This window comes from Vanessa atalanta, chromosome 8 (genome assembly GCF_905147765.1).
Source record: "Vanessa atalanta chromosome 8, ilVanAtal1.2, whole genome shotgun sequence".
NCBI lineage: Eukaryota > Metazoa > Arthropoda > Insecta > Lepidoptera > Nymphalidae > Vanessa > Vanessa atalanta.
Genome location: NC_061878.1, coordinates 2,401,973 through 2,428,969, shown reverse-complemented (window position 1 = coordinate 2,428,969; position 26,997 = coordinate 2,401,973). Strand labels below are relative to the sequence as shown.

Genomic DNA, 26,997 nt, shown 5'->3' with positions numbered 1-26,997 from the left:
GACATATCTATTGCAAATGACATCAATACATTTTCTATTGCGTTAAAGAACTGAACAGACAAACCTTCACATTTATAATTATGTTAGGATTAACTTTTGCATGCAAATGTGGCTTGTAGATATTACCTAGATTATTACTCTTAGTGTAAACCATAGTAATGCATGAACAAGAACGTGTAGGTGGTTCCCTCAGCCGTTTACGTCGATGTATTATCGTGTTTGTCGACTTGCATGTCCCGCTTCACACCGACAGATAATATAATAATAACGATCTATTTACTTTTCTCTTCAAACATCTAACAAAGGGTCCCACATTGTTACGAGAGGACAAACAGATGATAAAAGAACAGATCCTCCTTGAGATGTTGAAAATGGTACATAATCACCTTATATGTGTGGGTTAAATCTGATAACTGGATTCGACTGCTTCCACTCTACATAACTGGCTGAAATTTTGCACTTTTTTAATACTACTAGGCTATAAAAAATATGATTTGTTAAAAGTAATTATTTATATTGACTTTTTTATACAAACGAATACTTTTTCCTCTGTTTAAAGGTGAATAGAGCAAAAAATTAATACATTTTGTTAACAATATTTTTAAGATATAAAACTATATCATTCATACTAAAATAACATAGCATAAACTGAGGTACCATTAACAGATGTTTCCAGTGATTTTGTAAAATGAGCAGTAATAAATATTAAGGAGAATTATGTCAATTCGAAATCTGTATGAACGTCATACATACGTCGCAAAGTTAAATTCAACACTCCGTATAATATATGGTAATGGGATAAAGTCCACATATACGTCGCAGCGTTATTAGAAAATTCGTTACATAATATAACTTTTACGCTACAAATACTTTATATAATTTTACAGTTTCATTATATATTTATGGTAATAATCAATCGTTCGTTTATGATAATAATACATAAGTGGGCAAACTTTCCCTGTTCTATGATTTAATAAAACGGCAAAACTAACCCGACCGGGATGATTTCAGGCGCAGAACAAACTGTTTGTGATTTCCGATGCACGGGACAGCCGAGATGGCCGAGTGGTTAGAACGCGTACATCTTAACCGATGATTTTGGGTTCAAACCCAGACAAGCACCACTTAGTTTTCATGTGCTTAATTTGTGTTTATAATTCATCTCGTGCTCGGCGGTGAAAGAAAACATCATGAGGAAACCTGCATGTGTCTAATTTCGACGAAATAATGCCACATATGTATTCCACCAAGCCGCATTGGAGCAGCGTGATAGAATAAGCTCCAAACCTTCTCCGCAAAGGGAGAGGAGGCCTTAGCCAAGCAGCGGGAAATTTACAGGCTGTTAATTTAATGTAATGTAATAATGCACGGGAGTTTACACACATCCAACTTCCACACTGCGATGTGCTATTTAGTTCTTTTTTTTAGTGAAAACCCCTAAACTTTGGTTAACGATTACACCAAATAGGCAATCATGGGATTAATTTTATACATATCACGGGAGGCCAAGCTCCGCGCTAATTATTTTAAATCGTTAATAAAACAATTAATTCAAAAGCCATCGTATCCAGTGACACTTAAATTGTACTACGATATATCTGCGATATTGTTTAGAATTAACACGATTAACAAAATCCAATGCAACGTACATAATATGCATCATGAACTAAGCCAGCTTATCGAAAACTCAAAGTATTACTAACAAAGGAACCAAACGATTGAATAAACAGTGAAATTCATTTATAAAATCCCCCGTTACAGTCTTGGTGCTTGATTAATGATGACGAGGAAAATGTATATATTTTTTTAACGAAAAATTTATTCAACGTCAAATAAATTTATCTAACCGACCATTATTGCCTCGTTTACGACGAACAAATTGATACAATGTTTCTTTTAAAACTTTGATATTGCGTCAAAACATGTAATTTTAATATTCTTAGTAAATCTTGTAAAGTATATTTGATTTATAAGAATTATGAGTCTCGTTTACGGTGCTACACCGAGCGATACGAGGCGATAAAGTGTACTACACTTAATGCAGTACGTTCGTCTAAACGTCATTTTATTGGGCGTAACAATAGTCCTTACTAATATTATGAAGGAGAAAGTTTGTATATATGGATGTTTGTTAATCTTTTACGCAATAACTACCGAATGGATTTTAATGAAACTAATCACTAATATATAGCATCGGAATAACTCATAGGCTATAATTTATAAAGATACTGTGTGAATAATAGCTGTACAACTAACCTCTAAAACGCAAGCGAATTTGCGGACGAAACCTAGTAACTCAAATATGTGTTCACACATTACAACTAATATTTACGAGCAAATATTTCTGTATTAAAATCATTTGATATGAAACTAAAACCGACAAGTGAATACGTAAAACAACATGAATTCAGAATTTGCATTATTTACATGTGAATATATTATTAACTGTATTTCTATATTCGAGCAAATGAAGCAAATATAGTCAAATACTACATCGTCGTGTTCGGACAATAAATGCAAATACACGAAATCAATATTCCTATTGAAAAATTATAGAATGACAAATATACAAGTTTCATTATCGTTTGACATATTATTAATCTACATGCGATTGCATAAATGTACTTTTATAGTAGAGCTTACTGCGAGTAACATTTATTGCATTTTTAAAATAATATAACAAAACAAAATTAAAATGTACAGTGACGGGGAAGCACCGTATCCATTAACCTAGAAAACAAACCATTCAACCGAATAACTCTAGTGTATCTTATCAACCTTTTAAATATAGCTCATATTCATAGTTCTTCGTGGAAAATGGGACATATCGTTTGGAGTCCATTTAGTTGTTTACAATAGATCCATGTCGGGGAACGGAATGACGCAAGCATCGACTCGTATAGACGAAGCAATCTATCTTTTACATACCGATACGCCCGTCGAGCTGACATCACGGGATAGATTTACCACAATAACACTTGCAGCAATAGGAACGACTCGAAATAAAACTCTTGTTTATTTTGGTTCACAACAAAGCAATATGTTACCATTTTTATCTTTTTTACAGCTTTTGATATTGTTCTAATGTGAGTCGAAATGGTCCAGTGCTTAGTATACGCGAATTTCAATTGAAGACTGCGAGTTCGAATCTTGTAAGACCAAAAATTTTCATGTACCTACTTCATTTCTACATCATGAGGAAGCGATGCCAATGTCCATAGCGGTGCTTAATAACTACCAATAATCATCATATGAGCGTCCACCTACCTACTTTATAAATATATGTAAACGATTTTAAGAGATAATGTTAAGAATATCACTTGATGATCTCTGATATGTGGAACCGCGAAGCCGAAATTAAAGGCGTGTTCCTCAAGGCTCAAGTATGGTTGGTGATATACTCTTTACACTAAACTGCAACGGTTAATTGTATTACTAACATTCTGTAAATCTATAGAAAGTACCGAACGGAATGCCGAGTTCCATACTTCTGGCTGCGACTTTTGTTGGAACCACAGGGTGTTTATTTATTATAAATAAACTGTTCTACTTTAAATAAATAAATAGACGTATAACATCCTACAATCAGCAATCGGTTAATATTATAAGGAAGACTTATCTTAGGTTACCACTTAACATCAAATCGCCTTTGTGTTTCTCCGCATTGCAATATTGAAAAAACCGACTCTTATATCTTGAAATGGTTTCTAAATTAAGTGATGTTTTCAAATGTATGTTTTAAAACTCAATTACGGTTATTAGCTCGCCGCTGTAAAATTTAAAGTGTATTTTAAAACGTACGTTATGAGCTATAACCCAGTTCGAAGTCTAAACAACTGTTTAAATCGTACACTTCTGATTTATAAATCTGGACAAGATTGACCTGAAATATGAATGAAGTTGCAGACGGTCACGACCCACTTTCAGCTGCAACAAAGAATTTTATGATATAGATAGGCGGACGGCCGGACGGGCCAACTGGTGGTAAGTGGTCACCACCCATAGGCAAAGGCGCTGTAAGAAATATCAACTATTCCATACATTCCCAATGCGCCACTAACTTTGGAAACTAAGATGTTATCTCCCTTGTGCCTGTAGTTACACTGACTCACTCACCCTTCTAACCGGAGCAGTACTGAGTTCTTCTGTTTGGCGGTAGAACATCTAATAAGTGGGTGGTACCTACCCAGATTGGGCTTTGCACATAGCCCTACCACAAATAATCTAAAAATTTATAAATCTCTTTGTCATAAACAGACATCGACATGAATATGTATTTTTTCAGATCAAGTCTTTTTATCCAGTTTGTTGTAACTGTCCGCTAGATGGCGCTGCAGAACATTAATTTCCATACCGTTTAACCGATCGCCTGACAATTGCTATATACTTGTATGCACAGGGTCGAAAACGTTTGCCGTGCGTGGCCAATTTTATATTAAAAACAATGATTTGTTCATTTCAGTTCGTTTTTGTTTGTAAATTTTATTGACATTCAATCATTCGAGAATGATGCAGGTTACATAAATGCATTTACATTAGAAAGCTTCTCAATACACGTATAAACAATAAACGTTAAATTATTCAATTGAAATGCAAATTGAAGGGAAATGTTATTTTGTAAAAAGCCCACGTTGGAGCACTAGTTCAAACACATTTAATTTGATTGTAAAATTTACTCGCTCTAGTAATTGCAATCGTAGAAATTCATTAACATTGTACACGACGCGTTTGTGTAGGATCAAGTATGAAAACTTCACATGTAGCCATGAGAATTCTCATTAATATTTTTGGAACCTTAAACTTACTGATAGCTTTAGAAATTCTCAATTAAGAAATGAATTTCAAAGCTGTGCTCCGAATTGAACGGTAGAAATATTTAAAATATTTCAACAATAAAGTTTTTAAAAAAATAACTAGTAACGTTTATTCATTAAAGGTTTATTATAAAACTAATGGTTGTAAATAATAACACGCCGTGGGAATAAAACTATCGCTTCCAGGTCGTTTTAAATAATGAGTAATAAATGTAAACAAAAATTATATAAATGACATACGTCCGCGGATTATTCCCAAGTTCAAGATATTATTTTCCGAATTGATGGTAGATTTTTTTAATATTGTTATTAGATCTTTAGTTGTAACAATGGTAATAATTAGTGCATGGAAAGGGTTATATAATGTATAAGATCTTAACATGTAACCTCGTTAGCGATAAACATCAATTTATTTTTAGAAATACGTAGAACGGGCTGCATAGGTCAATCTATTAATTCAAGATCGATACTAGGCAAACAAAATGAAAGTATAGTAGAAATCTAGAAAAATAAATTTACACCGGACGGATTTAACGGACATACAAGATTACATAATGGAAATGACATGGTTTGCTACTTAAGTTATAGTCGGCAGTCACGACTAGTGGGTGCGCAACGATAAATACATTTTAGGAAATCGTAAATCGGTATTTTCCTGACTGCTTGAACGCTGAAATTTCTAACTTGGCAGAAATCCAGACTTGTTGAGTCGACACCTGTCTCGTAATACTAACTTCTAATATAAATCTGAATGATGAATGGTGAGAACGTCCATTCATATTACTGGGTCATTAAAATGTTGAAAAGACGACATCCTTGGTTAAAATAAAGCACTCGATCTTATATATTGTTTCTGACGCTGTAATAACAGACGCTGTAATTTCCGTCTGAATCAGGTTATTTCTTTAAAAATCGATAAATATAACATACAATATTTCCATTGCATAATTTCATACCGATATTTTCAAAAGTTACAACAGTTTAAAAAATTCCCATTGAAACTCGTATCAACTCGATCTGATTAAGTGACACTCGAGTGCTGTTCAGATTAATGGCACTCGACACTAGCTTTATATGCACTTGGAAAATTTGTATTTAGTTCCATTTTTTAAATTTAAACTAATAGATAAATTAGTATGAAATGCTAGAACTTCTATTCATAGCCGATACTTAGTATAGAATTATGATATTATAACATTATATTAATATGTATGTACCTATATGTTTGTATATATTAGGTTATCAAGGATAGCTTCATATAAGAATTTTTCTTATCGTTTGTTATCACTGGCGAAACTATTAATAAGATTATCCATGATCGATACCAAAGGTGCAAACTTTAAATAAGCTTCTTCCTAACAATACAAGTACCGCCTAGTTACATGATAATCACATACGTGATTTCAAACTCCGATTTAATGGGAATTCATAAATGGGTATATTGCTCGACATAATGAAAAGTCCAATATTCCAATATTAAGAAACAAATTATTATTTATACACTGAACGAGTAAATGGCTAAGGCGGCATCGAGTCGAAGTATTGAATCGATGTCAAAGTATTAAACCGTAGGATGTAGGATACATAAATCCAAGAAATAGTATCCAGTATTGGGTCTGCTTTATCTCGCTGTTTATGAAGCTCGTAACGAAGGGTCAGCCGTTTCCTTTTCATTTCATGACGTACTCAAAAACGGGTTGTATGAGTTACAGTGACCTTCCCATTACATTTTTTTTAATCTGCATCACAGAGTTTTTAAAACAAAAACATAACTTATTTAAATATTAACCTAACAAATTGGACATTATTTTAATGATAAAAATACATTTATCTTAAGACATTTATAATAATAAATATTTAAGACTTGATTTCTTATTATTAACAGACTTAAAATATTATTTAATACTAACACATATTTAAAAGTAAGTAGTAAACATATCTAGTTGTTGTTGAAACGTAGAAATCAAGTCTTATATTATACGTGTATCGGGCGGCACGGCACGGCACGGGCACGGGTCGGCGGACTCCTCTAGGCGTGCGGCAACCCGCGCCTGCGGCCGCGCGCCGCTCGTGCACGCGCTCACCCGTGCCCGTGCTTGCAGGATGCACGCGGTGGGCCTGCACTCTGCGCTCGCCATCCGTCGGGAGCGCAAGCGTCGCGCCGAGCAACAACGAGCACGCGAGCGTCGCTACTCCGTCCAATCGACTGAGTCGGGAGTCACCTCGCCCCATTGCTCGACTGGCAGCCTTGAACGACGAAGGTACAAGACATCACGAGCCACCGAAAATGAAGTCGTCTCCTCTGTCGGCATGCTCCATCTTGGAGTCGTATTCCTTGTCCTTGGCATGTTCTTAGTCGCTTCTGGGTGGCTTCCCGATGATGTTACATCTTGGAGCAGTATCGGATCTGTCAGCTGGTTTAACGAACTCGTATGGTCTGGTTTATTTGCCCTAGGGGTTGGAGTTTTCTTAATTATACTCCATAAGTATTTAACGAAGAGCGAGGAAGACGCTTTGGAGGATTATGTTCAACGACAGCTTACGCGTTCTCGTTCTGGGCATAGACTAGAGAGAGATGCAGAAACCGGTGGTATGAGAACAAAGGGCGCAAGACGAGCTCGCGCCACCGAAGTCCTACCGGAAACGATAACCGAAACATATAATGAGCCTTCGCCCGATAGAGCGCACGGGTTCGTTAATGCGCTCGCCATAAATGGCGAAGCAATGAGAGAAACACCTTTGGAGCAAATTGTAGAAGAAGAAGTTTCCGTTACTTCGGAAACAGAGAGGAGACTGGGAAAATTCAATAAAGATACTTACTCAACACCCTCGGTAGCTCCAAGTCTAAGTCCGGGATCTCCATCTGACACAAGGGAGCTGTTATCAGACGGACGCTATATGATCATGTCAAGAATGTGAACTTCCTAGTTTGACAGTTCATTGATTCCGTACATCTTACTTCTCTATGGACTTGTATTTGATTTTATTGGTAACCATATAATTTCTCATTAATTTTGTCTAGTTTGATACATATATATACGATGAGAACCAACTTGAATCTTAACTAGTCAAGATAAATCATTCTATAATTGAGTAATATTCAATTTGCTTTTCATCGATCAGAAAGTGGTTTTTTGTGTTGATAATGAGCTCCAAAGCTCTTGACCGCATTCTCCAACGAGGCATAGGATATACGGCATCAATGAAATGTCAAAACTGGGAGAGCACCGCCATGCGTTGAAGGCTTATTTTGAAATCAATAGACTTTTTGTGACGTTCAGTGTATTGTAAATGCTTGATTCTAGTAATATTTGCCACTGCTGTCAAAGAATGAGCTTAAAGGCTTTGTGAGTTCAAGTAATTTGCTTTTCACTCACAATTTTCAGATGGACCAAGTCACGGTAGAGTTTAGCAGTAGTACATATTGTGATACCCTCTCTGAGTTTATTTGTATTTTACTTTAATATAAAATTTATTGTCGTCGTAAATGGTTTTTGTTGCATTGTATTGTATTATTTTATCGCGTTAACATATTTTCGTCGCGGCTTGAGACTGATTGTTATGAAACTGTTCTTAGAATCTAATATTTCATCATTTATGTATTGCTATAGTTAACTTTACTCAGAATTAATAATTTAATACACCGTCTTTTACATCTACGATGTCTATAACAGTTGTGCCAAACGATACTAATATTTGTTTATTTAAAGACAACGTTGACCGTTGATTGCGACGATTAAATAAGTTATTTTTACAACGATTTTTCCAATGTCTGCGACACTACAGACCCGTCTCAAAGATCAACAAATGATCTCAAATAAGGATGCTTTACTTTTGCTTTATTTACTACGGTATAATTTAAGGCTGTGATTATACTATCATAAAATATACTTCAAAATTGTATTAATTCAAAACACAATATTTATAATGTTTCGAAGTTACTTAATTTGGGTAAATTGTTCATAACTATTAACTAAATTAACTTCATGATAAATTTGTCAAATTAAAAGTATACATTGATATTATAATAAGGTTTAAGGATCTATCACACCAGCGCTATGAAGCTAAGCGAAGCCACTGCCATGCAAGATTCTTTACAAGCTACGTAATACTTGTGCGACGTAGCAACTTCGAAGTATCTTTGTTGAAATCGTCGTACAGGTGAGGTCGTATAGCTCTAGAGACACTTGCTCGCGCAGGTGTTCAGTACTATAATTTCTATTACCACGAGCTTAGCAATGCAAATTTCAATATATAGTTCTCTCTGCTGTCCCGCTCTTTATTAATATATTAATGTAACTCAACGATGGATGTGATTTATACTAAATTTATTTATGTCATAATTTTTTTATCTTTTAACTGCTCTCAACTTTTGTATGTTTTTTTTTAAATAATTATCTCTAAAAATTACATTCATCAAGTTATTTATTAAATATCTAACTACTGCTATTAACTATTTATCTATGCATTTCGATGTTTCCATACTTTAATATATAATACTTCCTTTGAATTTCGTATATTGAATAACTATTTAATTAGGTATTCTACGTTGTGTCGTGTTTCCTACTTTAAAATGCTTTGTACTGAAGATAATGTGTGGAACCCTTTTGCCAGGAAACAATATTTGTACAATCTTACAACAGAACGTCTAATTAATTTTTCAAGATATTAAAATGTTGGCAGTTTATATAAATCTATTACATAAGTCTTTAAGCACAAATCGTGTCAGTAACTTTACCAAATATAGTATAAAATGGAATAGTTAGAAAGTATTACAAAATTTATGTAAAAAAACTCATGCATATTATTTTCGTTTCAAATAAGACGGTATCGGTTGGGTTGGGGAACATATTTTGTCAATAAAAAAAGGACTTAAAATTATATATATCAGACTAAAAGTTATATAGTTTTAAATAAATTAGTCAAAATTAAATATCTATAACTAATTTACTTCTGTCGTTACAAAGCATAATGTCAGCTATATCGTCGTATTTAAAATGAAAAATGTTTACACATTCTCGGAACCTATATCGATTTCGAATTCCGATAGTCGGAAACGATAACATTACGTTCTTGAACATTCCCTACATCGTTCCAATTTCGAAAGTTTGAATAGCGTTCGATATCTTAAGCTTTGTCTAAAAATGAGTGAGCGAGAGTCCACCGGATAACTGATATATTGGAACATTGTAAGCAATGAAACGGATAATTCTGTACGTTTTCGAAGTACATATAAACGGAATACGAAATCGATATCACAAAGAAAATGTGGATTCGAGATGCTCTTGTAATATTTTCTAGCGTTTGTATATTTATGAATTATTGCCTCAATGTCTAGTATCTGCTAGCTTGTAAATATCGTGAGTGTATGACGTTGTACGAGTATATGGAACTCTCGTCTGTTGTGATTCTCGAATAAAAGGATTAATAATTCATTTTCAACTTAATGTGAATAATTTTATTCGTTGAAATTGAAATTTATTAAATTACTCGTAATTTAAAAAAAAAAATCTGTCTCAGGACTATAGTGGCGTGCCATATTCGCTTCGAGATGACAAATGATCTTATATAGGTAGAAAAATTTAAATTTCTCGGCATTTAAATGTATTATAATTGCACTTATTGTATAAAATAGCGTGGAAATATATAGATAATGCACATATTAATTATGAACTTTCTCGTGCCTATACTTTTATATCTATGTATTTTTGATAGTAAATTTAAGAATTCAATTTCGTGTTATCGCCACATCACGTGTAAATATATCGAGCGTCTCTTAAAATTTTTATTATTATGTCTATTAAATAAGGAAATACCTACATTTATAAATGAATTTATCTGTACTTATGAAACTTAAAAAAAAATGCCGAATAAATATAGGTATATTTCTTTAAAAAAATATTCTGGATTTAACAAAGGTTTTGAATAAAGTTGAAAGGTTAAACGTCTGTAAGATATGTTGCATCCCTCATCGCGGCAATCGGTAATACTCATTATATGGATATATATATTGGACGTGTTTAAAAACGCGTGTACAGTGTAACAACAGCGGTGCTCCTTCTACGGCACCGCGTGGAAACATTAAACGACTAGGCTAACAGTACTGTAAAATACGAACGAAATGTTTATCAAACAAAATTTTAATATTAATAAGTTCATCATCTTTTGATGATGCTATAGATACTATAGCTATATCAAATATGGTGGCTATGTGCTATAATAATACTAAATTCAAATTATTATTACGATATCGAAAAGTATATTATTCTTCTTTGATGGCTAAGTATCAGAAGTACAGATAAGAAAATTAAACTTTAAAAGCAATATCGAATCGAGCACGCTTGCGCTCCAGGCTTAGGCCGAGGTATGTGAAGTTCGCACATAATACATTACGAAAACAGCACAAAGTGACGTTTTATACAAACTTTAATTAATTTCCTTGAATTATGTTCCAATTCGTATTTATTAGATTCTGTGTCGTGTAAAGCTCAAATGTGTTAGTTGTGATTTTTTTAATGCAATTTCGATGTCGTGACTAAATTTTTATAAACGCTTTTGCGCCTTTTTAATCAATTCTATACGCGTATTGTACGCACCAATTTATCGTAAGTAAGACATTCCATATATTTATATTCCACCTTGTTTGATGTTTGTCTAGATTATAATGACAATTGCTTTAACCGCAGACCAGGAAATAGGAATATTACTTTCGCACAACTGTCATATGTCAAAAATGACAAAAATGTCCTATAGGTTTATATATGACATTTTTGTAAACATATACATTCAAATTAAATAAATTCTCATCTTAAAATCTTTTGAATATCTGTTTTCATAAACTGCTGTTACATTATTTAAATAATTCGAACAGTTGTAATACAGATGAAATTAATTTCAGATGTATATTAAAATAAATATATTAAAGTATATAATTATATTATCATCGAGACAAATATTAAATAAATATATCATCATGTTTTATAATTTAAAATAAATGTAGTTTTTTAGTTATTAATCATAATAATTAAATACGAAATGAATAAAACTTGTTTTTTTTTGCATTAATAATGTCTAACGAATGATTCATTAAAGTTTCTTAATAAAATTATAAATATTGTTCGTGAAAATTTTAATGTGCAAGTCATTAATATTTGTAATAAATGGTTTCATAAGAACAAAGTCGAAAATCGAAGTCAAATTCATTCCTTTTAATGTAAAACAATAAGTATACAACCTCCTTATTAATCATTAATAAATATTGCATTCACAATGCTTTATCTCCTTCGAATGTCAAATTCCCTTTGACAGAAAGAGAAAAAATCTATGTTAACTGTTCTGTATGTTAACAGCATCACAAAATGTATTAGTGAAACGCCATAAATACTTGTAACGTACTAATATTGAACATCATTGTACAATTAAGTAGTTTTTGTTAAAATAATATAAATTATATTTCATCCAAAAGATATTGTCGATAATGTGAGATTTAAAAATTAACTTTAGTTTTTCTTTACATTTTTCCAAAGAATTCGACATCGAATTTCGAATTTGAACCTTATTAACAGCCTACGACTAAGAGCGCGGTGATAATAAATCGTTGGTCTAGATTTAATAGATTTATCTACGTTTACATAACACAGTATAAAATGCATGTTAAAATTATATTGATATCTTAAAATGAATAAACTTTTGTCCATTTAAAATAAATAGTTAGATATTTTAAACATTGTACCTACTTAAACTATTAACTATGTATTTCATCTGTAATATCTAGATCAATAATTTATAATAATCATTTAATTTTAAATAAAGTAATTCTTTTAATAAAAATTGTAATAGAAAAATTATTTCTTGTTAAATAATAAGAATTTGTAATGCTATTTTATTATAAATCTGAGAAAAAGTGCTTGCGATCAAAGCCTACAATAAAGTAACAACCAATATAGGAAAAATAACTGTGAATCTATATTTAATCATCCAGACAAAAAAGGATTTTTTTGTTGTTTTGGCTTTTATTTGTGCCAAGAGGGCACAGATTATTTCGCCAATGACACGTGCGAGAAAAGGATTACGAATAACGAATCAATGACAGATTTGAGGTTTTATACGTCAAAATGTCATTTCAAAATTATGACGTGTGTGTGTTCCTTTTATTATTATTTTAATTTCAAAAAGGAGTACACGACTTCTATTTATATAATACTGTAAAATGTATAACTAAGTGTTGCAATATTTAATAACAATGCCTCAGTTTGTTGAAATAACTTTTTAATGATCAAGCACTTTTTCACAGATCATGTCCACACCATTTCACGTTAGGCAAATATTTTTTTCACTGAATTTATTACACTTATTACAATAAATTAATAATTATAAATATGATTTTTATTAATCACCTGTTCTACATCATTTTAAATCAAACAGAATTTTTCCTGTGTTCTTGATAAACTGAAATTATTTAATTTATTTAACATTGTGCAAAGTTTCTATTCAATCAGTAGCGTGATTATAACCTAAATTATTTGCAAGATTTTGTATGACTTACGCATGCTGTTGAAAAACGTTTCTAAAAATTATTACAGTCTAGTAAACGCTGTTCACTGTTTAATCGTAAATAATTCCACAGAACATGTAGGAGAAATTTTCAATCGGGAGTAAATATGGCAATTTTTACATTTATCTGCCTTAGAAAGCACATTAAACCTTTGGTGCAGCATCTGAACTCTTTCTGGTTTTATCAGATTAACCCGTCCATTGGATTATAAGAGTGAAGGAGTGGAAAGTGCTCTTGTTTGCGCTATACTTTAATTATGTCTTTCGCATTTGGCTGGTTTACCTCAATGACTGTCGTGACCGGTGTCGTTCAGGAGAGTAAAATAAAGTATAACCTATAAATGTCAAACTGCTGGGCTAAGACTTCCTCTCCTTCTTGCGCGAACTCCAACGCGCTTCTATAATATACCTAATGCAGGTGCAGGAAAATTTATTTTCTCGAGTTGAAACTTTTTATATCCTCTTACCCATGGCGACATCACGTTCAGGTTAACATCATCGCAGTACTTTAGACTGCATGCATCTTCTTATCCACCTTATAAATTTGTAATGATAATATTCTCATTTCTTCGCTCCTGTTTCATAAATATAGCAAATATCATAATAGCGTTTCACATAATCTTTAGTGACGCCTGTTCGGTATAACTATTACGAAAAGAAAGAGGGCTCTTATGATCATGAATGACTTTAATGTAAAATTACATATAAATAATATATACAAGTATACAAAATAGTTTTTTGGGAAAAAAATATAAAATGAGATAACGTTATTTGTAATAAAATCTTAAAAACTCATTCTTGCAAGCATTGTTTATTTTAAGCTGACGAGGAATTGATTTGGTTTGAAGCCAATATGATCGTTTTTTAAAAACTCAATCACTCACCAGAATATTACAGTATAAATAAGTTGGCGTGCATTTTCTTCTGCACGGTATATATCTAAAAGTTGGAGACTATTAACGGTCTACACTTTCGATGTGAATAAATATTTGACGCTCAAAGCAGAATATTTATTGATGTTCTTCAAGCGAGCACAGTATTTGTTTAAGTCATTTGGAGAGACATTTCCAAACAGCCATGATGTTTGCGTTTCTTTGCAAGTTGTGTCGCGAAAAATGTTTTGCAACGTTACATGTAACACAAAATACAATAAAATACTATCGATCTATTAATGCTTTTTTAACTCTTTCGACAAATCTCTTTTCTTTTGTTTGATTTACTGATCGAAGAAGTAATGAAGATAAACAAACTACGTATTCCATGCAATTTGCTGTATCGTGCTCTACAAACAGTTCTTGAATAATACATATATATTTGTTTATAATGCGACACTATTCTACTTAATATACGTATGTATATATTTATCTTAATTTGCTGTAAATTTACTTTCATAGTTCCGATAACGTCTTCGTCGACACTCAAAGTGACATTTTTTACGCAAATCTATAATAAATATCATAGATTAGTTATTCAAGCTATCTACCAATGACATAGCGTCCGTTCAATAAATATTATTTGTTTGTCCTCTTTTGGTTGCAATCAGTTATAGAAGATAATAAGGATTGTAATGAAACCACTTCATGTAACTTTTTGGAGGAATGTAAGTATTTACTGGTTTTACATTTTTTTATTGAAAAATTATGAAGGCTATTCGTAACACGTCACTGGGCGAGGGGCGAGAACTAGACTCCGCCTTGATATTTGAGCCATCTCGGGCTCGAATGACGTCAAGCCTGACTATTTATCTTATTAAATTGCATTACGTATACACTACGCATAATTACGCATGATGGAGACGTAAGCGCGGCTTAGTTGACAATTGATGCCATCTATTACTACCTATATTAGAAAAGTCCTTCTTCGAATAAGGTTATATATTCCACACAATTCCACACTCCACCTTATTCCGCATTTTAAAGATGTATTCGCACTGCGAAATTACGCCGCTATTTTTTTTATATTCAGTGCAATATGTGAATATCATCTTCTACGCACCGCGAACAAAATCCATGGAATTTGACTGTACAAAGAAAATTCCGTCTGAGATCCACACATCAATGAGTATCAAATCATCTTTATTGCAACGCGAATCATAAAACTTTTGTGTGTCATTGCTATGATTACAAGTGTGTCGAGAAATGCGAAAGTAAGACGACACGTTTTTTTCCGCAGTGCGGGCTATCCCTTATTTTAGGGACAGTGACACACAAATTGGAATGTCACTCAGCTATTGTAGAGGAGTGTATTAGAGTGATAACAAACGACACAATGAGAAATAAATTTGACAGCTGTATATAATTGTGTGAATATAAATATACTTAGTTGTAACGTTTATAAGTTTGGCAACTCAATATATGATTTGTAAAAATATATAAAAAAAATAGTTAAAAAATAGCACTGAGCTACAAGAGGCAATATAGGGTTAAAATGCTCATCATATGTCCCGACGAACACTTACAATTTAACAAAAAAAAAAATTAATAGCATATCTAACAAATTGAAATCCTCAAAGTCACCGATACAAATGTTGGCTAAGCCCGTAACACTACAGTACATAAGAATAAAACTGATATTAGAATATGGCAGTTCTGACGCAGTGCCAACTTCACTCAGAAACATATAAGCGAAGCGGTACATCTAACGTAGAAAGCACATTTGTGTTCAACCAAGCTAATGGTTGGAACAAAGACTTCTCTGTGAAGCTTTGTAAGGCCTCCGGCGCTGCGCTAACAATGAACTGCTTCTGAAACATTAAAATCTCACGGTTAATGCCTCTATAGTTTTTAATCGGTTATTATTGTTATCTTTAATAGAATTAACTCTTAGTTTATTGCATTTATATACATATATTTAAATACCATAAAATTTTACTATATGACATTAAGACTTCAAATTTCAATCACTCTTAACGACAACCCACTAGAAAAGTTCGAAGTGTGGTTCTACGTAACTAAGAAAAATAAATATGATCGTACTTTTTGGGATTTGATAAACGCAAAAAAACTCGCTAATACGTATTGTGCGGGCAACGTCGGAGTAATGAAATAGTTAAAACTATAAATGTGAACAGTTTGCCCTGAGTTAACAGTTTAATGACGTTTAAGTTCGACACACAAAATGTTCGAAAAATGATTTCGAACAAAGCAATTAATAAGCGATTCGTATTAAATCGTCAAAATGAATTCGAATTGAATCGATTTCTCAAACGAATCGCCAAATTTACAAACTATTTCGTTCATGTAGTGCCGTATAATTAAAACCCCATTCGCATCTCTCTTTCATTCTTTTTAAAATCACACCATCCCTACAACACTTCGATTATAGCACAATTATTCGATTCACTATGGAAACAAAACAGGTTAAGGTAAATCTCTGTTCAAGAAAACTTTAAGATTTTTTTTCGGAGAAAATCTATAGTTGAACGAACGTATAGTTTTGTTATTTTTCCCCATCTTAGTAAACTGGGGCTATTTAACGACTACAGCGATGCTAGAGCATTAATGACGACCTCCTGACCGATTTCGGCCTGCCGTGGCCATTCTCAACGATGACTGGAGACATATCTTTAGTGGATGAATGTTACTGAGAATTTTTTGCTAATCGGCTCATCCCGGGTCTTTAATCTAAAGCATCGGGATCTAGCAGCTAAACTAGCAACCAAACCATCGAGATTGACGCCAGATATTCATAGCTAAGCGTTGACTGTTGAGTTATGTTAATCCTTTTGTAATATTGACTAATATTTAAAATAAAAATATTCTTTATTCAAGTAAGCTCATTAAAAGCACCTTTGAATCGTCATGTTGCAGTTTTGAATTAAATGTAAAGGTCTTCTGATTGACAAGACTGGTGATACTATATATTGAAAGAGTAGGGGTGAGACAGCTTCGTAGTACAGGAGCCAACTGAGGGATAGAATTGATGTGCAAATAAATATTATTCGAAGTACCCTGATTGTAATAATTTAATTAGCATCACTAGAAATGTAATGTCGTTAGTAACTGCGTTATTATAAAACCGGTTGAAGTATTTATTTTTATCGCATTTATATAATATACTCTTCAATGTTGAATCTCTATGAATGTTCTTTACGAACAAGTATCTTTTCATAAAGATTCATACGCGACAATGAGGTTGGTATTACTGCCCATGTTTCCTTCATCTTGACTCACGATGTGATAGCGGATCGCTAATGTTATATGCATTCGAGATTTGTCACCGAGTAAAATCTACCAAATTTATCCACCAACCAGCAGTGGAACAGCGTAGTGGAATCAAAGTAGTTCGTCAAAAAGAAGACGAGGCATCAGCCCAGCTATTAGTAATTAATTTTACTTTTATCTGCCCCAAATGAGTTTCCAAATTAAAAATTGACTGACTACTGAGTTTTATATATTTTATGCTTCAAATTCATTTTGTGTTGCAGGACATGACAAATTCATTGACAGGACAGGACATGATAAAATACTGGTAAACTACGTAAGGAAACAAAAAAAAAACAAACATATTATCTAAAATAATATATACAAATATAAGAAAAATAAGTATAAAAATAAATACGATCCCATAAGTTACGTCTGAGCCGTATTTTTGGTTCTGCCCTCGTCACGTTCGACCTCTTTATCAAATAAGATCTATAACTAGTACTGTGCAAAGATAATTTAATTAGGAGTTCATTCATTTATATTTAGTGAGCCAAAATGCTCCATTTGAATGATATATCGTATATCGATAATTAAGGCTATGAAGTTCATTAGTGCTATTCACATATAGGAATGGCAAAAGTTAGGTTAGGTTATACTTGCCCTTAAACAATATAAAAATAAAAATTTAAAGCATGTATGTTAAGATTTATTATGTTTGACATAACTAAAAATATATTTCCTTCAAAATTACTAATTGAAACTCTGATCAATTAATTATTATATACAATTAAGGACAAATAAAACTTTAGTATAAACAAATAGTAAAGAATCAAAAATTTCGATATTATTTACTCAAAACTTTCATTTCGTTCAAACAACACTTACGTAAAGTATAATGTTAAGCTATACAAAAGGCAAGCGCTGCGATATCGTTGCATGAATAATTAATCCATGCATGATTCGCTGTCTAATTATACAAGGAAATCTGTCTTGCGTACTTCTGCCCATTTCTTGTCTTACATCCATTACTATTTTAGCATCATTAAAACTTACCCAAACCCGGAAAACGTATTGATGTGATAATCAGAATTTTGGCACAATTCCAAATTTGCATGTTAAACAGCAGACGTGACCTCTGGTCATCAGTGTTGCCTGCTACGGCAATTTCCATAGGAAAATTGTGTGTACAGCAATAAATATATTTTATCGTTACAATTTTTTTCAAATATTGTATACGAAAACGTATATATTTATAACTAATTACTAGGTATATTTAATTTACTTTGATAAAACTGACGACTAAATTGAACTGCATATATAATCTTTTTCTAATCAACAAAAACATTATTATGGTATATGGTAGATGTTGTCACTGTAAACATTTTAAAGTTCAAAATTATTTTATGCATACATGGTTTTGGCAGTATTCGCTTGAAAAGTATAATCGATAATTTTCTTTGCGATAACACAATAATATATAAAAATATGCAATATCTTAATATCATGTTGTTCATACCAATCATAATTAGTTAAAAGGCTATTAATCAAATTACTTTGCGCGAATGCGTTAAAAAAGAAACAAACTTTTTAATAGGTAATTAAGAGATTTTTACTACATAAAAGCTCGCTCGTCCGGCTAATAGCGGATGACACCAGTTTATGGGGAAATCTCCCTTACTATAAAGTTGGGTGGAATTACACCGACCTCTTATCAATAACATTTAACTTTGTGAATGTCGGTTGCCGCTCTGGATTTATACTAGGGTCATTCGGGGCTAGTGCCCAAGGCGACACATTTTCATGGGCGGCAGAAGGGTGAGAAAATAATTTATTCTTCGCTTATAGAAAATGCTTTTGTCTTGCACTCTGCTCTTATCTTCCAAAACATGAATAGTTAAAAAAGGCAGTTTATTTATTTAAAAATCATATTTCGCAACTTAATCCACTTTATGCAAAATTTATATAATGCGGCGTCATTTTTATTATGCTCAGGGGCGGCGCTTACTTTGAATCCGACACTGGTTGGTTGCAATTGTATGAGTTTCTATTTGAGATGGATGATAGTTTAAAATACAATTTATATTCTTCACTTACCCCAGAGTCCTGGATAACTGGTATTCACAACACACTAAGATTAAAGTTAATAGTTCTTTGATGTGAAACTTCGAAATATTAGAGAACTCCCATTTGCAATTCGCAGAATTTTCACATATATAATTATTCCGTCGCTGCCACCGCCGCACGTTCGAGAAGTTTCTCAAGATGGGGCGAAATATTCTCTTCCTTCATTGCGCAAACGACATCCCATATATAGTACGAAAAATTCAATTTGTATTCTTTGTAGGTTGTTGTTGTTGCAATGATTTTTAATTTAAACACCACTCCTACCTTAATTTTGAATTTTGCTTGCTACTTTGTAAAATTTTTTTTTATTGTAGTAAATAAAATAAAATTCGTAACTGGCAACACTTTAATTTTGCGACTGCTTTCGATAACACTAAACTTTGCTGACGGATAATAAGCAATTGAAAATACAATTTGACAAGTATTTGTGCTTTTTGGTTTATATTATAATAAAACAAAATATTTTTTAACACATAGATCTACAACGACAACTACAACGATGATTAATTTACAAATTTAATTAGAACAAATTTTGCAAAGGTAACAAATGAATCTATAAGGCTACATAAGCAGGGTAAGAGAAGGCTTACAAAGGCAACATCATCGCGAAATGAGCATTAAATTCCAGACAACCTCTGCTCTCGGCACGGGAAAAAGATTGTAAATGTACACAAATTATTGGAATAAATAATAATATAATAACTAGGTACATATATTAGGCCGAGGTAGCCCAGTGGTTAGAACGCGTGCATCTCAACCAATGATTGCGGAGCAAACCCAAGCAACGGTGAAATTTCATGTGCTTAATTTGTATTTATAATTCAAATCGTGCTCGGCAGTAAAGGAAAACATCATGAGAATCCCGTATGTATGTCTTTTGCTACATGTGTATCCACCAAACCGCATTGAAGCAGCGTAGTTGAATTAGCTTTAAACTCTCTCCTCAAAGGGAAAAGAGGACTTAGCCCAGCAGTGGTACGTTTACAGGCTGTTACTACTTACTACTACCGTAATATATATCATAATATAATTCTTATATATACACATATAACTAAAAACAACGTGTACATAAAATATGACAATTGGGTCATTTAACGACAAAAATATAATTTCCATTTTACCCAATAGTTACCACTAACCAGTAAGGTATGTTATTTAAGACCATCGGAGGCATCGTAATCACCGTCATAAAATATTCCATCTTATGTACAAGTTTCCCCTATTTTTAAATATTCTTCTTCAATATCGTTAGTAGCCTGACCTAGTTAAAATAGTCGATTCAACATTTAATAAGACGGCTTAGCTTTAGCGGCCTAGAAAATGGTCCAGCTGGAAAATATTGTTAAGTATTTACTTTCCTAGTTATTTATAGTTATGTATTTATAAGCTTGATATAAAAATAATTCAAACCTACTTATTTTCGAATCACTTTACGCATTGAAAAGTATTATAAAATTTTCAAGCTTTTATGGTTTTCGAATCAATAATAAATACTTAACTTTTAAATTTAAAAGTAATGCCATTGGTTATTTACAATATGTGAGATTCTTTTTGGTGTATCACATGAAATATACATACTTATATGTACGACTAAACCACACTTCGTACTGTCCAGTCTGTTGGAACATGTTGCACATTAAATATTTATTGTAAAGCTCAATCGGAATGGAAATGATTGATGATACAAAGGCTTAATGAAATAAGCTATGGTTTGTCAAAGCGTAACGCGATAATTACTCGGTTTTAATACATATCTCGGTTTTAATACATATAAAATGTATACGACATTTTGTCACTTATAAAGTTGTTTTTATGTTTGCAGTTTTACTTAGACAAAATGGTTATTTTATTAACTCTTAAAACAAATGAGAGGTTCATCTGAAAAAGATTTTTCAGTATTGCCCTAATAAAAATACGGATTATAAAGAAAAAAAAGTTTTAATAGTATAGTAAATGTACATATATATACGAGTATATGGGACATTCAAAAACGTATGACGCATCTACTAAAATTTTAATCAAAAACGCATTATACATTCAATATGGCTGTAGTATTTACAGCAGCACTAAAATTTTAGCCAGCATTTACTAAGAGCCTTCATAAATATAAGGAAAGTTGACCCAGTTGACGCTGAACTAACACTCGTGCAGACGTTGGCGCCTGTATTACAGACATTCAAATGATTTTCTATTTAAGCTCAACGACGCTTATACGATATTTTGAGTTAATTCCAACTCACACTGTACGAAAAGTAGGGTTTACTCGTATGTGGATTTTTTTAAATTTAATAACATCCACGGCTCACAAACTGCCTGTGCATTTTTTACTTCATCTTTTTATTTGTTTGTAGCGGTTTACAATTTTCTTATTGACGATATCAGCAGATTTTTGCTGGGGTTGGAACCGCCCGTTCTTCTCGAATGACGTGGCCCACACTGACTTATTTTTTTTATGAACAGTTTTTTAATTTAATTTTAATTTACAATATGTTTCACTATGACTACACTGCAATCCAGCGTACCCTGCTCCACGCTGGATCATTGACAGCACAGCTTCGGCGACCGTCATGTCGCGTTGGTGGATAGACTAGTTTATTTCAGTTACTTTCACAGTATAATGTCGTACGGTATTATGCTTTGGGGTAACGCAGCCGCTATCCATACTATATTTGTGCTGCAGAAGAGGGCTATTCGCGCAATCTATAACCTGGGAGCCAAGGAATCTTTGAGGTATAAATTTAAAGAAATTAAGATATTGACTGTTGCTTCTCAATATATATTCTGTAATGTTTTGTATGTACGGAAAAATATTAATGTTTTTATGAGAAAATGATTTCAAGGAACAAACACAATCTTGTTTCTCCTGTTACTCGACTACATAGAGTCAGTAACTCTTTTGTGGGGCAATGTATACGCTTCTACAACAGGATCCCAGAAAGCGTTCAAAATGCTTCTGTTGCGAAATTTAAAAAAATTGTTAAGGAACGCTTGTGTGCAAAAGGTTACTATACAATTAGTGAGTTTATGTTTGATAGCACACCTTGGGAATGAAACGATCGCCTCCTGGCTGTTTCTACTCATATATAATTATGTATATAATTAATTTGACGTAAAAAAAAAGTCCCGCTGAGTTTCTTTCGCCGGTTCTTCTCAGGTCAGGGTGTTTTCTTTTTCCGAACCGGTGGTAGTGTTTAACTTGACAATCAATAAGAAAGTGTAATACTTCTATATTGAATAAAGGAATTTGAGTTTGAGTTGAGTTTGAGACATTTTTAGGATGACATTTTTAAGCTCATAAAAACCATAAAAAAGTTAAACTATTTGATACATTACATTTATACATTTAAATCACAGTAACTTAATAATGATATGCCTATGTGGACCAGTAGTTGAGCATATCAATCTTAATTTCTGTTTGTAATTCGTCTCGAGCTTGACGGTGAAGGATGAACATCGTAAGGAAACTAATTTTAATTAAAAATACTAATATAGTAACAACCCTAAACAAATTTAGAAAATCTGAGCAAGAACAATTCGCTGGTTTTGGCATGGACCGATTCGGTTTATGTCACAATAAATAGTCAAGTAGGCTCATGCAAAAAATAAATATAAAAATATATCAAATTTACGAATAAAACATTTTCTGACATCGTGATTCAAAACTAATTTTGTACCTATCTCTATTATCTTTCTTTTTCTTTAAGATAATATTTTACGATTAGCAGTTTTAGTAATATGGATTTAATGCATCCAGACTAATCTTAAAATAACTATTACATATTATGTCAGTCGATATTTATGAACCAAATAGTTCCAACGTAATAGCTCTCAAATAATTTTGATAAATGTAACATAACATAAATATTGCATAAAATAATCTTGAAACTATGAATTTAAAAAGTATTAATCCATCTGGAAAAAAGGTCAAATTTATTCTCCATTATGGAGTCGAAGTTTTTTATGTATAATTCCTATTTTATAAAGAACGATAAGTCTATTACATTATTCGGTTCCGTTTAGACTTAAATGTACGTATAAGCAAAGTACATTAAAATATGCTCTTAAAACGCCTTGTTTAATGTTTCAGAAGCACTTACGCTATTTGAAGTGTATATGCAAATTCAACCGCCCGAGGGCAGTTGCAACAGAATTATAATATCGAATGGAAGCGTTTTACAAAGCTACGCGAAATAACGTAAAAGGAAAACGATTTGCGGTTGATATGGAAATATAGATATTTAATACCTTTGTTATACCAACGTGCCACTTTTTCATGCATTGAAAATCAAAGGTTTATAAAATACTAGTTTCGCCCTGCGGCTTCTCCAGTGTATGAGCAGGAAGGTATTAGAATTTCAATGTCAATTGCATAATGATCAATTGAGTAGTTAAGACGTGTAAGCATAAAAAAGAGAATCAATCAATCAATCAAAATATACTTTATTCAAGTAGGCTTTTACAAGCACTTTTAAATCGTCATTTTACAAACTATTTAAAGTAAAGCTACCACCGATTCGGAATGTACATTCTACCGGGAAGAAACTCAGTAGTTACTATTTTTCAACATTGTCTAAAAATACAGTCATGTTAGTTAAATACAATTATATGTATGTTTTGTCTCCTGCCTGGAAGTCACCAAGCATTAACTCCACAAAACCAAAAACTTGAAACACAATAAATCAAAACCTTGCACATATATTATTAGTTTAACTCTGCTTTACCTTTTATAGGCTTTACCTAGAGCACAAAAAGCGTAACCTCGAGATGTGAAATAAAAAATTGTTCATGTCCTTCCCCGGGCCTCAAACTATCTCCATAATAAATTTCATATAAGCGGTTTAAGCGTAAAGAGGTAGGAGACAGAGTTACTTTCTCAATTATAATATTAGTAGGTATAGATAAGTAAAGATTTTAGAAGTTATATTTGGGTCAATTATTGGGACCGCTAAGAAGAATGTTTAGCAGTAAAGAGGTTATTAGTGAATATAGTAAAGCCAAAATTGCTCGTACGCATTCGATATATAAGAACTAAGTTGGTCGCTCAGATAAGTATTAGTCATAATCACAAAACGTCTTTATTAACAAAAGCATGGTCAGCGCCTCATGTCATTGCGCGAGGTACACAAGTACTTGTGCATATCAATAATTATTTTATTTTTATTTTGTTACAGATATGCTACAATCGTTGTTACAACCAAGAGATAACCAAAGACGTGAGTTATTGTTTCGAAAACCAAGAAAATATATTTTATATTAATTGATTAATTTCATCTTAACATGTTTATAGGTACAATTACATGTAATTACATTTCTAATTAAAAAAAAAAACAATAGATATACTAATTATATTATTAATACTCAAATCTTAGATCAATTTGTAAAGTCAAATATAACTTGAAGACGTCATGACTATTAAAGAGACTATACACGTATTTGTAAATTTGAATAGTATGCAAGTATATATTGTTCGTGTTAACATTTAATTAAAACAAGCTTTTGCTTTCGTGCTTACCTGCTTCAAGCTCAAGACGATGCCGCTTCAGACACTGCGAGACGACAGCTACTAGTGAGGGGAGTGCCCGTGGCTAATGCAATTGTTATAGGAATCAATAATTAATTAAGTATACTATTCAGTTATTGACGTGCATAGCCATCTCTAACAGTCAGAGAAGTAGGTTTTTACGTACTCAAAACATAATTTACAGCAAAAATGATTGGTGCGATGCCAGCAGTCGCTGTCCGGCATGAGCGGCGACGGGCTGAGAAGCGGACGGGAGGACGCCGTCCCTCCCAGCTGCCACTGCAGCTCGGCAGGGGCATCGAGGACGCGACGCCCTCTCCTGATCACCGGCTGAGGAACGAGCTATACGTTTGCGGGAAGGTATAATAATCATCATTTAAATTAAATTTCTACGCAAGAAATAAGCACAAAATAAAAACATATAGTTTTAATCATAATGACAGGACTTAAAAAATAATATAACATGTACCAATCAACTTTTTAAAAGGAGTCATATAACTCCGCCTAATATCTTAAAGAAGATAACAAAACTTTCTTTGAATCCGAACATCTAAGGGTGAAATAGCGAACCTCTCTGAGGGCGGGCGTTTATTTTGAAATACTGTAATGGAATAAATTCTTTTCCGAATTCCTGAACCAGAAACAATGATTCCCGTCTCCAAAAAAATACCAATGGCTTAAATGAGGAAACAAATAAAAACTTAGGCGAATCATTGTACGGTATATTGGTTCGCCCTCATTATTTGTAATCGTGACCTTAATTCCATTTTTGTAAGGCTTTTCAATTTATTTTTAAAGAGTTATGTACCAGACGGTGGCATCATATAGATATGCTTGCTATAATTTGGTATACAAAACGCGGCCTATTTTGTCAACAGAACACACCAAGCGCGCACCCCGGGCGCTTGTTACGCTATGACCCTAAATAATATATAGTAGTTTTTATAACTACGCTATAAATAAGTTTACCAACCTTCAACAGCCAATTTTATTAAACATATTCTGAACCATTTTTTTCAGCTGAATGAGATCGTTGATATAAAGTTCAGTTTCTGATAAAGTTTTGTCCACAGAAAGAAATGCTAATTACGTAGCCTTGGTTTGATTGCGCAACTACGCAACTGACCCTTTTATAAATCTTTACGGCCCTCTAGAGCGGCTCACCCAACTGATTAAAAAGTCAAGTCAATAAAAGGTTAAACACATGGTGCGATCAAATAAACGAAGTTCACGTGTATACGGAAACGATTACTTCTAAGGGAAGTAAAAAAATAACTATTTACTCGTTAGGCTATATCCGAAAGGTAATTTATTTTTCGCTATCTTGGTTGACCAGGTGGCAGCTCTACACGCAATTGTGGGATCGCTGCTCCTCGGCATCGTGGTGCTAGTCGTGGGACTCGTCCAGCTGTCTCCAGGCGCAGAAGCGGCTCAACATCGCTACTATCTGATGGGAGCTGGCGCAGCTCTAGTCGGCACTGGCGTGTTAGGAGCTGTGCTTAGGTGAGATTTCGACTAGTTGTAGAATTTCAAAGTCGGTTTTCATGACGGTATTGCTAATAAAAAATATCAAACATCAGCGATTTATACAAACTTAAACTTATAGAAATATAGTATATACTTTTATATGTTACTAACGATCCGCCCCGGTTTCTTACAACGTTCGCAGTTTTTCAGTCATTAGACAATACAAACCGCTATGTCCCTGCGTTTTAAATCTGTAATATCTTCTATCTTCTATAGGTATATATTTTGATCTATCTCGTAGGGTTCAGCCAGCGTTTGCAATGTAAGCACATTACTTCAGAAACCTCTAATATTCTCAGTGTTTTTCTACTAT

The 26,997-nt window shown here is 32.9% G+C and overlaps 1 protein-coding gene across 5 annotated transcripts in view; it reads left to right on the top strand.

The window, feature by feature from the left end:
- The window catches only part of LOC125065617, a 73,978-nt gene that overhangs the window by 41,408 nt on the left and 5,573 nt on the right, over positions 1 to 26,997 (top strand). The window contains exons 2-5 of one of the 5 annotated variants that reach the window (XM_047673342.1): positions 24,808 to 24,849; positions 25,159 to 25,257; positions 25,342 to 25,517; positions 26,494 to 26,660. In XM_047673342.1, the coding sequence (XP_047529298.1) occupies positions 25,347 to 25,517; positions 26,494 to 26,660 (338 nt within the window). In that variant the 5' untranslated portion in view covers positions 24,808 to 24,849; positions 25,159 to 25,257; positions 25,342 to 25,346. Of the gene's footprint in view, positions 1 to 6,916; positions 10,704 to 24,807; positions 24,850 to 25,158; positions 25,258 to 25,341; positions 25,518 to 26,493; positions 26,661 to 26,997 lie in introns of those variants that run through there. The other 4 variants (XM_047673340.1, XM_047673339.1, XM_047673338.1 and 1 more) reach the window with 4 other exon arrangements.